General features: G+C 58.9%; 1 protein-coding gene across 1 annotated transcript in view; it reads right to left on the bottom strand.

Annotated features, from left to right (window-relative positions):
- Positions 1-874: 874 nt before the first annotated feature.
- TAFA5 (TAFA chemokine like family member 5) overlaps positions 875-12,820 on the bottom strand; it is a 251,649-nt gene continuing 239,703 nt past the window's right edge. Inside the window, exon 4 of the mRNA XM_046646645.1 lies at positions 875-1,760. Coding sequence (XP_046502601.1) covers positions 1,752-1,760 — 9 coding nt within the window. The 3' untranslated portion in view covers positions 875-1,751. The remainder of the gene's footprint in view (positions 1,761-12,820) is intronic.

The raw sequence follows: 12,820 nt of genomic DNA on the forward strand, positions 1-12,820 counted from the left end.
CTCGGACAGCACCCTCGGTGGCCCGTCGCCTCCATGAGGAAAACCCAAAGCCCCAGCTGATTGTTCTCTCTAGGATCCACATACCTCTAAATTTGGGGTGGCTGAAAGGTAAATTAAATACTTACGGACATTGGAATCGGTCTTAAATAAATGGATTTTCTCTCCTCTCTTTAGTCTATGGGTTGCTGGAACAACTTCTATATAGTTATTACTTTTTTTTCCTTTTTCCTTTTTTAGTAGCATAGAACTAGCGTAATACTCTGGTTAATTGGACTTTTAGGTAGTACACTTCACTGGAAACTCAGGAAAAATGGAGGAATCTGGCCAGAGGAAGGAAAACATAACTGTCCCTTATTTGTCTGCCGGCCGGCAACCCCGGGTTGCAAGAGGGATGTGGGACGATGGGGTGCCTGCCGTCTCTGGGCACCGCTGTCCATCCCTATGGTCTCGACCTTCCCACAGGAAGACAGAACGAGCGGGACATCGCCTGGGGAGAAGAGATCCACTGCCCACTGCCCTCAAGATCGATGGATGTGCGAGCGGGAGCAGGAGGGGGACAACCCACCGGAAGGAAGAGGCGAGATCAGAGTATTGTACACTCAGTGTGGGTGGAGGCAGAGGCCAGGGCAGGGACCCGCAGACCCAAACCAGCGACGAGAAACGGGCTTCCGGCCCGGCCACCACATGGTGACGCCAGCTCACTGCCCCCAGAGTCCTGCCCCGCCCCCAGCTCCCGGCCCACCCAGAGCCCTCAGGGACACGGGGCTCCGCCACCTCTCCGGACGGCCGGGGCTACACATTAATTGTTAAATAGGATTTTCTACAAATATACAACATATAAAAACTGTTAAATATATAACTTTAGGCTTTGCAAAATACATTTAATGATCTCTTTCAAACAAGTGTTACTTTCGTTTCCTTTAATTTGCTTTCTGGAGCTAAATGGTGAATTGGATGAGACAGCAGTCGAGACCCAACATGCTCTTGGCGGATACTGGATTACCCCACTATCGGAAATGGAGCTGGAGAGAGGCCTGTCTAACAGGTTAAAACAGAAAGTGAGTTTAGTACGATCAAGTCCATCTAAGTACAGAGGAGCGGGGACTGTGCGGCCGGCCGTGTCCGGGGGGTGGCACGCTCGCGGGCTCTGCATGGGGACATCGCCACCGCGTCCCACAGGGCTGCCTCGGGGTCCTCCGGCCAGCTCGGCCCCTCTCAGGGGACACCGCAGTGTTCGTGGGGCGGAGGCCTCTGCCGGGGCCACCCCACCGGGGCCTCCGGCATGTCTCTGCCCCCGTGTCCCCCAGTCGAACCCAGGACTCTGACGGTGAGGGCGAGTCCGCGTTAAAATAGATTTTGCTCTTTGGTCTATCGAGTATACTGAAAGGATAAGAAAATAAAAGCGATTCGGACAGTCTGGGGCACAAGGAGAGGCCACTTCTGCGCCTGAGAGTCAGTCCTCCCCTGGGCCAGCGCCGTCTTCCTCCTCCTCCTCCTCCACTGCGGAGGGGCCAGGCTCCCCGACGCCCAGCACAGCCCCCACCGTGTCCCAGGCCGGGCTCCTCGGTGCGGCCGACAGGCTCAGCTCAGGATGCCGAGGAAGCGGGCGTCCTGGATGGGCTACGGAGAGACGGAGGGTGGGCAGATGGCGGAGAATGGGGGGCGTCCGCAGCGGACAGAGGACTGTGGCCGAGGGGTGGACTCTATATGGAGCCAAGGCCACTCCCGGGGCCCCTCTGGGGCTGCGTTTGTCAGGAGACCTGAGGAGCAAAGAGAAGAGAGCGGTCAGCCTCTGTAGACACAAAGGGTCCCATCTGAAATGGGACGTACCCAGGAAACACACACAAGGCTGGCCTGGGGGACAGTACGCTTCATGGGTGCTGCTTCTCATCCCTCCCCCGATTCAGGCCAGCAGACCCTTTCGAGGACAAAAACCTAGATTTCAGGCTTGAATGCCGGAGGGAGATCTATGCCTGCCACCGAGGCTGGCTCCTGGAAACACCTGCCCTCCCTCTGTGTCCTGGGTGGGAACCCTCTTGGGCGTGACCGGAGGGCACACACCCCAAACACTGGCAGCCGTGGGTATGAGCCAAGTGTCCCCTGGACTGGCCAGGGGCTTGGGTCTGGGTCCCACCCTCCTGTTCCCAATTGTTTCTTCACATACAGCAAGTGCCGCATAATTGCACAGAGAGGAGTGATGGAAGTGTGTGTGTCGAACACCCACGGCACCCCTGGGAGGCTGCAGAGCAGGGGGGGCGTACACGTCCTCCTTTGCTGAGGCCTCCAGCACCCGCACCCAGCATCCCAGGAAACACCACAGAGTGGGCCAGCTCATGGCCATGGAGTGAGAAACGACGGGCCAAATATCACCTTTAAACTGACAGAGACAGAAACGCCAAGATGTGGTTCCCACAGACCACAGCCTCACCCTGTGGGACCTCATGTCCAGTGGCCTCTGTCCATATCCCTGCTGGGCCGCAGCTCCCTCATCCCTCAGGGTGGCCCTAGTCCGAGGCAGGGATGCTGGGGGGCCCAGGTCAGGGGCTCAGGGGCTGCCCCACTCCGCGCAGTCTCTCTTCTTGGGCCAGCTGTGCCGGTGGAGGAGGGCATCATGGGGCCTTCCCGCACACATGCAGCAGAAACCGGACACAGCACAGCCTTGGAGGGACACAGATGGGCTGGGGGGCCTGTCCTTGGCGGGTGGCCCGGAGGCCCCCAGAAATCCCAGCTCAGTCTCCTCACCTTGTGGCTCTCCCTGCAGCCGCTGCTCCCAGCTCCCGGGTGGTCCCCATCTCCATCCCATTCTGCCTGAGTGCCCCTGCCCTGTCCCACCTGCCTGTGGCTCCCACCACACTCCCATTGGACCCCACCCACGTCCCAGGCCCCTGCCCCCAACGCTGACCGCACCCAGCACTGTGGCTGCTCGGCCTTCTCTCAATTCCTCGGCCGTACCAGGCTGTGTGCTGCTGTCCTCGCTCACGAGACCCTCTCCCTGGATCCCAGATTTCACCCCAGGTCCCCTCTGAGGATGAGCCCACCCTCATGGCACCACCTGGAGCTGCCCTGCCCTGCTCATTGGTCCAGCAGCTGTCATGGAGCCAGCTGTCTGGGGGGCCCTGCACTGTGCGAGATTGTTCAGCCCTTCCCTGGTCTTCCTTCCTCCAGTCCTCCAGTGGCTGGCTCAGGAGAGTTTGGGCACCTGCTGGATCCAGCGAGCTGCCGTCACGTCACATGAGGTCCCTCCCAGGGGAGGCTGGCTGCACTTCTCACCCCCAGCTCCCAGCAAGGCCCTACTGGGTGTGTCCAACTCCCCTGCAGGGACGCTGCTCTCCACCTGCAGCTCTCAGACGCCCGGAGCCAGGAAGAAGAGCTGCCCTACTGGATGGGGACACGGCTTGGCCTCCCCTCCCCGAGGCTGGTGGCCCCTGGAACATGGCAGGCATAGAGTTCCAAGAGCAGCCTTTGAGAACCCCAGGTCTCCCTGAGGCCCCCGCTGGACCACACCCTCTCATCCTGAGCTCTCTGCTGAGCCCAGAGCACAGCAGGGGCCTTGAACACACCAGTGGGGGCAGATTACCTGGAATTAGGGGCTGTGGCCCAGGCCCACCCAGCAGGTGGAGCAGAGCCAGAACGGGAGCCAAGGACGTCACCCAAGGGTGCCCAGTGGGCACAGAGCCCAGGGAGGCTCAGGGCAGCTCTGTCCAGCCCCAAGGGCAGGCTGGGGTCCATCAGTGCCCTGTGCCTGAGGAGGGACGGGACAGACTGCACCGAGGCTCCAGATGGTCGGGTGTCCACCCTTTTGGCAGGACTGCCTCCCACCGGACCTGAGGAAGCAGGGCTGGGGCCAGCGCAGCCTCCTCCAGGACAGCACATCTGTGTCCCCCCACTGCGGTCCTGGACAGCGGAGGAGGGTGTGAAAAGGATGAGGAAGGTCATCGACTGCCCTGGGCAGTTCATCAGCGTGACCTCGCCCTGGGGCTCACATGGCAGGGACCCCGGGGGCCCCAACACGGAGCCTGCGGGGCCCGCCTGTGCGGGATCTTTCCGAAGGCGGTTCCTTGAGAATGTGAACAGACAAGATGGCAGGGGGTGTCTGAGAGCTTCAGAAACTTAAGAATTAAACCAGGTACACTTGCTATCTGGCGGCATCTGCTTGCAAGAAAACCTATCGTTTTAATCATCAACATTCACTCTGGTCCCTAAGGCTGTTCTGGGGCCGCTCCTGCGTCATGGTTCTTTAGCAACTGTGTCTCTGCACTTTGTAGAAAGGAACAATGAGGCAGGTCTTAAAATAACACACCCCCTCCACCCCATGATCCACGCTGAAGATCACCCCCCTTTCCCGCCTCGCTGGCCTCCACCCTCCGGGCCGACACCGTCCTCCCCGGCTTAGGAGATTCTCGGCTCCCTATGCTCCTGCTGCTGGTCCATGTCCCTTCCCAGCTTCCAAGAGCCCCTGTGCTCAGCCTCCCCTTAAAGAGGGGGCTGCCTGCCACCCCTCTCCTCCCTCTGAAACCTCCGCCTCTTGGTCTGGCTGTGGCGCCTCCTCTGAGAAGCCCACCCTGAGCTCATCCAACTCTCCAGTGTGGTGGGGCCACAGCCTCCAGGGCACTGCTCTCCACCCGGCGCCCTGTGTCCTTGCTCCTCGGTGGGGGTGGCTGGTCACCAAGCCAGGCCCTGCAGGGACAATGTGAGTCAGGGCCCCCAGACACTCAGGGTCCAGACCGTAGGCCACACCTACACACGTGCGCATCAGGTCCCCCAGAAAGGAGGTGAGGCACCCCTACCCAGCCATGCCATGAGAGTCCCATGGGGCGGTCGTCACAAAGGACCACAGAAGGGGGGCTGCAAACAGCATTAGTTTATCCTCGCACAGCCCAGAAGAACGAGATGAAGGTGTTGGCAGGGTTGGCTCCTTCTGGAAAATCGACTCCACGCCTCCCCCCAGCTTCTGGAACCGCAGGCCTTCCCTGGGGCTCCTTGGTTGGTGGCTGCATCGTTCGAGTCTCTGCCTCCCTGTCACGCGGCCTTCCTCTCTCTGCCTGGAATCTCCCTCTCCTCTCTCTTATCTCTCGTCACTGGATTTAGGGCCCAGCCAGACCCAGGATGATCTCATCTCGAGATCCTTCACTTAGTTACATCTGGGAACAAAGACCCTGTTTCCAGATAAGGGACATTCACAGGTTCCAGGTGGACGTATTGTTTTGGAGGCCAACATTCACTCCACTTCAGGGGCCCAACTGCTCTTGGCTTTCTTCACATCCAACCAGCCGCCTCATCTTCGCCCATGGCTGTCTGCACCCTCCACCCCTAGCCTCCACGAGCTTGAGCACATACTCCACACTCAACCCAGGATGCTGGGAGTGGCGGCAGAGCTCACCTCCCCAGATCCCGCAGGCCATTCGCCCCAGGTTTGCCTCCGAGCTGCCCACGCCTCGTGGGAGCTTCCCCTCCCCCACCATCCTGCACAGTCACTCATTGGCCCCCAAAGGGTGATTCTACTCTTTTCTACTTAGCAACTTGCATAGACTCTTATTCGTAGATAAAAGGGGAAATTTAGGAGTATAAGATAAAAGACAACAAAAATCCACCCACATTTCCATATCTAAAGGTAAACATTTGGAACATAGTGTATCTCCTTTCATCTTTTTTTAATTATAATTTTTTTTGAGGAAGATTAGCCCTGAGCTAACATCTACCTCCAATCCTCCTCTTTTTGCTGAGGAAGATTGGACCTGAACTAACATCTGTGCCCATCTTCCTCTATTTTATATGTGGGATGCTGCCACAGTGTGGCTTGATGAGCAGTGTGTAGGTCCACCCCGAGGATCTGAACCTGTGAATCCTGGGCTGCCAAAGCAGAGCGTGCAAACTTAACCACTACACCACCAGGCCGGCCCCTCTCCTTCCACTTTTAACAGCGCATATGTATCAACAAGCGCTGGGGTCCAGCATGAACTGCCGCAGGAGCACGCCAGCAGAGCTCTCTGTGTTGACAAGAAACTCCTGGAGCACAGACGAGTTCATGAGAGCCCCAGGGCTCGTCGAACGGACTCACATGGACCCATTGCGGTCTAATTGCCTTCTGCACCCCAGCAGGTGCTGTCCTCACAGTCAGCCGGTTGGACTAAAGCAATTTCAAAACTTCGTTAATTTGACAGGAGAAACACAGTGTTTTGTTGTGGCTCCATCTTTGCTCTTTTCAATGACTAGAGAACGAGAGCAGTTTTCCAGGTGTGTCTTCCGGCCATTCGTAAGTGGCTCCTGTCTGTGCTGGTGCATCTGGTTGTCTGTTCTTCCACCTGAGCGGGAACATGTGCACCTGTGCCTCCAGGTACGCCGAGGAGCATGCCCTCAGCACACTCACCGCAGGCTTATCTTCCAGCTTCTCCATCTGCTTTTGTTTATATTATACCAGGTATACTAAAGTTTTCACTTTCATGGAGTAAGCAGTGATCATTTCTCACGTGGATTCGCACTGGGGCTTAAAGCAATGCACACTGCTATGCACGTTGTAATTTCTTACAGCTGTAATTTTTAACACTTCTAACATTTGGCTCTAGGTTCATCTGGAATGTACTGGGACCAGAACAGGTATCGATTCCATCTCCCATCCAGGGCCCTGGGGACCCCTGGGGGAGAGAAGGACACCAGCCCCATGCAGAGAGGGGTGGGGTGTCCTGACGCAGGCCTGGGCCCCCAGCACACTTCGGTCCCACCCAGAAGGCCTCACACTGGATTAGATCTTCACAGTTCTTGACTCCCTTATCAGTTGCTGATTACCATGCAACCATGCAATCCACCCGGCGGGGGGCCATGGCCAACTTCAATGCGGACCTTCCAACAGCCGTGAGCCAGCAGATCCTCAGAAATGCCCAGATGGTTCTCGGGAGCTGGAGGAGGACCCGCTCTTTCCAGGGACACCGGAATCTCTCGTTTCCAACACTTGTGGGGGATGGTCACTCTCCAGGACACGGGGTTGAGACCTTGCGTCAGGAGTCCCCGTCCCAATTCATCTCCTGCTTGGCTCAGGGTCCCCATGGCCCTCACCACAACCCCAGAGGGTGCGGCCCCCACAGGACGGCAGTGTGGCCAGAAGGTTTGTGTGGGCTGTTGGAACACCCCGTGCCCAGCGCTCATGTCCCGCGGGAGCTCCATGACAACGTGGCTCCAGCAACCTTCCCAAGGCTGCCGCATCAGTCCCCATGTCACCTGGGTCCTCGGCTAGTGACCCGATACCAGGAGCAGTTATTTGTTCCTTGCATTTCAGAAAACGGCCCCTCCGGCCGCCCCCTTGAGCAGAGCAGAACCATAGGAGTGTGCACCGGGAGCCTCGCTCAGCGCACAGACATGCATGCAGGGGTGGGCCGACGGGAGACCCTGTGTGGCAGAAGGGTAGTGCAGTGGGCTTCAGAGGGCAGCCTGGCTGTGGTGTGAGCTCTGCCCACCTTCCCTGGGAGTGTGACCCGAGAGACCTCACTCCCCTCTTGGATCTGATTGCTTGTCTGTGAAACAGAAGCCCTGACTCTCCCCTCCTGGGACTGTAAGATGGCCAAGATGGGGCTGGTGAGACTGTCACCCGTAGCTGGGGCAGGCGGCTGTGGCCCTGGGGTCCAGGCGGCCACCTCCCCCAGTCCTCAGTGGAAACCAGCGCCCAGCCTTGACGAGACCAAACAGCTGACTGGCTGTGTGCCAGAACTTCCCTGGCCCAGCTGGATTCTTCCTCCATCTCTTTTGATCCCAAGTGGGCAGCGCGTGGCCAAGGGGGCTCACTTGGGACAACTAAGAGAAAACGCTGTCCCAGTAGCGGTGTTCTTGTTACTTCAGAATTCCCTATGCCTGGAGGCTGCGTCTGCTTCACTAGCAGCCCTTCCAGAACCTTCCTGCACCTTCTTTGCCCTGGGAAAGGTTTGAGCTCTGGGAGGGAGATGGAGGGCACGTCCTGCAGGAATTGCTCCAGGCTCCCCTATGCACAGAGCCCGTGTGCTCGGCCGGCACTCAGGACCCCTGGGGCAGGCTCAGCAGAGTGGGCCTCATTGGAGAACAGGATGGCCTCAGCCCAGAATCCAATCCAGCACTGCGAGGACAGGACCTGGGACTCGGTCTCCCTGTCTGGAAAGTGGGCACGTCCCTGGGCAGGGTCACCGTGGGGGTGGAAAGTCTTGGCCTTGAGGATGATAGCCAGGTGCTGGGGCCGCCCCACAGGGCAGGGAGGCCCGTGTACACATTTCGTCCCAGTTGCCCCTTTCCAGGTCCCGTGTGCGCAGGCCCACTGTGCTGGCCTTGACATCAGGGTCACCCAACTCCAGGGAGTCTGCTCCTCCCTGTGGACGAGCAAGCTGGAGGGCCCGAGACTCCATCCAGGCTGCTACATGACCTTGAGGCACCCCACCCTGGATGACAAAGTAGGAATCCCGTACGCTTGCCTCTAGGAGAAGGAGAGGATGACACTCCATGCTGGGATCCGGCAGGCAGCCAGCGACAGCAGCCAACAATTCTGGGGGCTTCACAGACTTGTTCTCCCCTGACGTTCAGGCGTAGCCCCAGGCACAGATGAGAGCGGGGCATTCGCACAGCTCCTGGGGCCCAGAATGGAGTGCCCGGAGGTCACTGGGGCAGAGCAGCTACTGGATGGGTTGGATCCCAGGGACAATGGCAGGGGACGCCCAGCCAGCAGGGGTGACATGAGAGCCAAGAGAAGTGGGGTGTGTATCTTAGCTGATACCGAGAGATGCAAGGGTATTTGCAGAAGTGGGCAGCGTGGCCTGGGCACTGCCTGGGATCCAGAGGGCGGGCAGTGGTCTGGGGAACCAGGCCTTCCCAGCGAATCCCGCAGCACCCAGCTGCCTCCGGGAGTCTGGCCAGTCCCGATCTCTGCCAACTGTGGTTGACATGATGTCATGCCAGCCATGAGCTGGGGACTGCTTCCTCCTGGAAGTCTCTGACACTCACTGGTTAACCATGGATTTCAGATAACGCTGCCGCTGGCCTCTGGCACTTCCCAAAGCTCACAGATATTTCAATTACCAATCAGGCTCTGAATAATCCAGGAATTCAGAAAACCTGTAGTGAAACTAAATTACTCCCCAGACAGAGGGGACAGCCCCCGCGTCTGGCACGGACGCTGTGACAGGCCCATGGGTCTGCACCACGATGAATCACGCCAGCCCTGCTCCCAGCACATGCTGCCTCCCCGTACCAGCAGGGCCTGGGGACCAGGGGGGATCATCCCAAAGGTCTATGTGTGCATGGGGGTTGCAGAAGGAGGCGGCTCCTGGAGAGAGTGTCCCAGGAGGGTGTCTTCATCGCAGAGAGCCTGGGGACAGCGAGGGCCAGCTCCCTTCCAGAGGGCGAGGCTGCATCTGACTTGCCCAGCGAGGCTTCACTCTCCCGGCTGTGCATGAACACGCCGAGGCTCAGGGCTCTCCCAGGGCACGTCTTGCATTTTCCATCCGACTCGGACACAGAGGGATGCAACCTTCACCCACCTCTACGTGCAGCCCCCTGGAGGCATCTCAGAGCCTCCTGAGACCCCCAGGACGACGCCAGTTCTGGACCCTGGCCTGGTATGGCCCATGCTCAGCATCTCTGAAGGGTCTGCTGGAGGCTGACATGTAAATTATGGGGCTCAATGTGGAACGAAAACGCAGGGACCATTTCAGAACCACCACAGCAGAGCCTGAAACCAAGCACGGGGCCCTCTGGAACGCAGGCCTGCACAGCCATCCAGGTGGCACCGTGTGAAGCCTGGTCTCCTCTGAAACTCAGCCTCACGTCCTCTGTAAGATGGGGCGACTGGATGAAGATCCGGGATAGCCAACAGGCCAACCTCTCCAGCCTGTTGTGGCTGTGGCATTAAGAAGGATTCTGAGGCCCTTTATAGGCTCAGAGCCAAGGGTGCTGTGATCACTGTTGGCCCTGGGTGCAGCGGGCAGCCCAAGGGTGCTAGGGACAAGGACTTGGGGGTGGCCCTGACCTGCTCTCCAGGCTCTAAGCCTCTGAGACTCCAAGTGTCATAGGCTGTCTCGGTCCCCGCCCTCAACAGTTTGTATCCTAAAGCCTCTCCTGCGTCCCCACATGTCTGTCTGTTTTTGCCGACATCAGGGGACCCACCAGCATCAACTGGTTTCTCACCAGCCAAGCCCAGTTGTGGTTTCCATCCTGTCCCAGTAGGATCCCTAGTCCTCAGCTGCCCATTTTTCTCCACACACCCCGGCCATGTGCTTCCTGCCCCTGGATGGACGGAGAAAGACGGACAACAAGCACGGAGCTGGAGTGTCCCCAGGCGTCTGTCTGCTCAGGCCAGGCCTCCCCTCCAAAGAGCCACCCCAGACTGCGAGAGGAGCCCTCAGCCCAGTGTGTCTGGACAGCCACAGAGACGGGCCCAGCTCCCTTCCTTCTGTGTCTGGCATTTCTCCCTCCTCCCCCCTAGAGGCTCAGGCTGAGAGTGGGAGGGCAGGGGACCCGGAGCCCGTGGAGAGGGACCAGCCAGGCTTGGGCTCAGACAGTCTCTGAGGCCTCTGATGTCAGAGCTGGGCTCAGCTTCCCCAGCATCCGCCTGACCACCAGGAGCAGATGGGCAGCCTGACGTCACACAGGCTGTGCTCGGACAGGACAATGACCCATCCAACATCTGGACAGTGGCTGCCAGCTTGTCCCCAGGCCTTGTGATGGGAAGTGAGCCCTGGAAGTCCAGTTTGCAGCCCAGAAAGCCAGTTACAACAATGGCTACAGGATCCAGTGGGGCCCAGAGGGACAGGCCACACCGGCTTTGGCAGAAACCAGCGGAGCCTTCTGCCCCGGAGACATGAGAACTGTTTCCAGCTCGGGAATCTCATGGTCGAGGCCCATCTCGGAACCTCACATGCTGCCCCTCACTTGGGGACCCCACAGCTGAGCTCCAGCAACGACAACCCAGAAGTGAGTCAGACCCGAGCTGGCACCTCACCTTTGGAGCTCCCACCTGCTCAGGGGCAACCTGAGTTAGTGACCTATGACCTCTGGGCTTGGCGGGACCATGAGGGCCATTTGGCTTCAAGCTGGGCTGAGCCACGAGTCCCTTGCCAATAGCCCTCTAAGAGGATGTCCACCCTGGGGTTCCCCCACTCATCTGTGCACCTGAGGGCCCAGGACACGGCCCCTGGGTCAGCATGTGGCATTCTTCCGGTCACTTCCTCCACCTGCCTAGTGAAGGCTCACCTGTTGGTGGTTTCCCTGCCCCATCGGCTCCAGGAGGATTCTCCTCAACACCCACCTGCCCCAGGAGAGTCCCACCAGCACCTCTGAGACGCTGCCCGCGAGCTGAGCTTGATCGAAAAGCTCATCCTGGGCCCCAGCTCCTTTGAGGGTTCTGCACCCACCCTGGTCCTGGCCCCTGGTGCTGACCTCCCAGGCAGGCACCTGCTCACTCGGCTCACACCTTTCTTAGGGCCAGACCCGTCACAGCACTGGGGGTCTCCCGAAATCCCCGTGGGCTCCCTCAGGGCCATGGGTCATCTCTCCACACAGCACCATGTAGTTGCTCACGTAACCGGGCAGCACCCCTCTGCCCTCCAAGCCTACAGACCACTGCTCGGTGTGGCATCGCTGTGACCCCGTTTGACCATGTGGTTTTAGAACCCACTATGCCGATGGGGACGGAGGCCCAGGGGGGCAAAGTGGACGGTCCCAGGTGACAGCTGTGCCCCAGTGCACTCGCGTTTGTCACTGGGGAGCTCCATTCTCTTCTCTGTGGGGCTTTCTGGAAGCTGCACCAGGCCGTACCTCAGTGCTCTGGCCAGGAAACCTGCTGAGACCAGGAGCATCCTGGGGTCGCAGCCTCGGTGTGAGCGCTTGCTGTGCTCCTAGGGCTTGGAGCAGCAGCTGCACCGAGCAGCTTGAGCTCCACGCTCGGCTGCCTGAAACCCCAAGCCATGGGGCTGCATCCTCTGGGCTCTGCGACTGTTACTCCTGGACCCAGGCCCCGAGCTGGTCAGAGCTGGCCCCATTGTCACCTCGTCCTGCAAGTTGGTCACACAACCAACCAACAGAAGAGTGGTCAGCACCGCCCCTGTCACCTGAGGTCACTGTTGGCTCAGCCCATGCATCCTTTCAGACAGGCAGGAGAGCGCTGGCACACAATGCTGCGTCTAGCTTACCTGAGAGGAGGGAGCTGTGGACACGCCCAGCATGGCTGTCAGGGGGTCACTCCCCGACTGAGGCAAGCCAGTGTTCTCAGTGGTGAGGACCAGGATTTTCCCAGCACTTGACGCTATAAAGCATCATTTGAAACACAAAAGAAACCTCCCAGCCTCTGTGAGCCCAGCGAGGGCGGATTCCTCTTCCTTGTTAAAAGTTTCCATCCGACATTAGGGTCAGGATGAGTTTCTCTAGCGAGGAGCACTGCTCCGGACTGAAAGCCCAGAACAAAGGTCCTAATAAACAGCAGAAATGCGGAAACTGCCAGACTTGGGGCGATCAAAGCTGTTACCATGGAAAAGACAAAAACATGCCCAGGGAAGAAGCTTCTGGAAGGCTCCGCACACCATCCACGTCCAGCCACCTGCATGATCTCTTTTCTGGGACTATTCCTGACATTACACAGCCAGTTCACACACAAGGAACCCCGAACCCTACCATCTTCCCAAACCAAAGGCACAAGACCGGCTGGATGGCCGCAGTGCACTGCTGTGTCTTAATTACTCGTTAAGACGTAGCCTAAGGCTTGCTCTGCCTGGCAACCCTGCAGGTAGGCTTCTCTGGAAGCCCCCCGTCCCGTGGCCCCCTCTGTTCCAACATCTGTGCAGCACAGCGGCGTCTGGCCAGGCAAGGTGTGGTCGAG

The sequence above is a fragment of the Equus quagga genome, chromosome 19 (genome assembly GCF_021613505.1).
Source record: "Equus quagga isolate Etosha38 chromosome 19, UCLA_HA_Equagga_1.0, whole genome shotgun sequence".
Taxonomy (NCBI): domain Eukaryota; kingdom Metazoa; phylum Chordata; class Mammalia; order Perissodactyla; family Equidae; genus Equus; species Equus quagga.